This window comes from Euprymna scolopes, chromosome 17 (genome assembly GCF_053919585.1).
Source record: "Euprymna scolopes isolate OS-2025 chromosome 17, ASM5391958v1, whole genome shotgun sequence".
In the NCBI taxonomy this organism is placed as follows: Eukaryota; Metazoa; Mollusca; class Cephalopoda; order Sepiida; family Sepiolidae; genus Euprymna; species Euprymna scolopes.
Genome location: NC_136498.1, coordinates 33,770,561 through 33,772,031, shown reverse-complemented (window position 1 = coordinate 33,772,031; position 1,471 = coordinate 33,770,561). Strand labels below are relative to the sequence as shown.

At 39.6% G+C, this 1,471-nt stretch overlaps 1 protein-coding gene across 1 annotated transcript; it reads left to right on the top strand.

Moving 5' to 3' along the window:
• The first annotated feature begins 232 nt into the window (after window positions 1-232).
• LOC145296983 (uncharacterized) lies at window positions 233-1,255 on the top strand. Its single transcript, XM_080143205.1, has one exon. The coding sequence runs from the start codon at window positions 233-235 to the stop codon at window positions 1,253-1,255; it is 1,023 nt and encodes a 340-aa protein (XP_079999331.1).
• The last annotated feature ends 216 nt before the right edge of the window (window positions 1,256-1,471 follow it).

Below are 1,471 nucleotides of genomic sequence, written 5' to 3'. Positions count from 1 at the left end.
AAAGGGGATTACTTCAAATCAGCATTAACGCTGGAATTATTACGAACAAAGGTTTCCAAAGTCTGAAAGCGGGAATGTAACTTACTCGACTTCAGAAAAACGAAACACCAAGGCACCGGCACAAACAAAAAGTCGCAGAACTAACCATATTCAGTCATTAAAAGACAAAAAGAATAAGGGTACTCTTGCTCCTAAAAAGAATAATCCAAGAAATTCCTGCTCTAAACGGGAAATGATTAATATTCCCAACACAAAAGGAGCAGAAGAATATGAATTATTCACACAGGGCTCGGACATGACGTGTAGGGTAGATATTATGGGCAAGCAGGTAGAAGCATTGATAGACTCCGGGTCAGAAGTCTCACTTCTAAGGTCCTCAATTTTTGAAGACCTAAGAGATAGCAAAATAAAGTTGAAAGATTCAGATTTAACAGTAACTCAAGCAAATGGAAAGAAAATGAAACTAAATGGTATGATCCACCTACCTATTAAAATCGGAAAGATTAAGACAGGTTCAAAATTGTACATTGCACGTGACGTAGACCAAACCATGATTTTAGGGGAGGATTGGTTAAAAATAATTAAAGCACAATTATGTTTTAATCCAAATCGGCTAACGATAAGAGGAGTAGAAAATCCCTTGGGTAATAGTTCCGGCGGGGAAATTAAAATCTACACTACGGACAGTGTAAAATTACCCCCACGAACTGCTATCTCCTGCGCAGCCAAACTAGTCCCCTCAGAGCCAAATAAAGAAAACCTATACCAGGTGATTTCAACGGAGGAGGTAATACCGGAGGAGGAAGAAATAGTGTTAGTTGAAGCGATAGTAAAAGAAAATGAGAAGGGAAAGATTCCAGTTATGTTGGCAAATTTGGGTAATAAAACTTTGAGTGTTCCCAAGGGTGAAAATTTGGGAAGGGTAGCGCCAATAAGAATTCGGAAGCAAGTCAGGTACATTGAGAAACGCCCAATTAAGATGAGCAAAAATACAATTAATCCTAAGGACATCAACGTACCTAATGAGCATAGACAAGAGATAGTGAATTTAATTAAGAAGAATATAGATGTTGTCGCTAACTCAGATAAGGAGTTGGGACGAACTCAGTCGGTTCAAATGAAAATAGATACTGGAAACAACCCACCCATAAAAATGAAACCGTACAGAACTCCGATACACAAAAGGGAGTTAGTAGAAGAAGCTGTCAAAGAAATGCTGGAAGCTAAGGTGATTGAACGCTCACGATCTCCTTAAAGCTTTCCCATTGTAGTGGTTGACAAAAAGGATGGGGGACACCGCTTTTCTGTAGATTTTAGAGCCCTCAACAACATAACTAAGCCGCTTGCTTATCCACTACCATTAATAGATGATATACTGGCCCTCTTAGGCAAGGCAATATGTTTTTCCACCCTTGATCTGAGATCAGGGTACTGGCAGGTAGCCCTGGATCAAGATGACCGTGAAAAGGCT

Coding starts and splice junctions, on each gene's coding strand:
- LOC145296983 (XM_080143205.1), top strand. CDS start 233: ATGATTAATATTCCCAACACAAAAGGAGCAGAAGAATATGAATTATTC.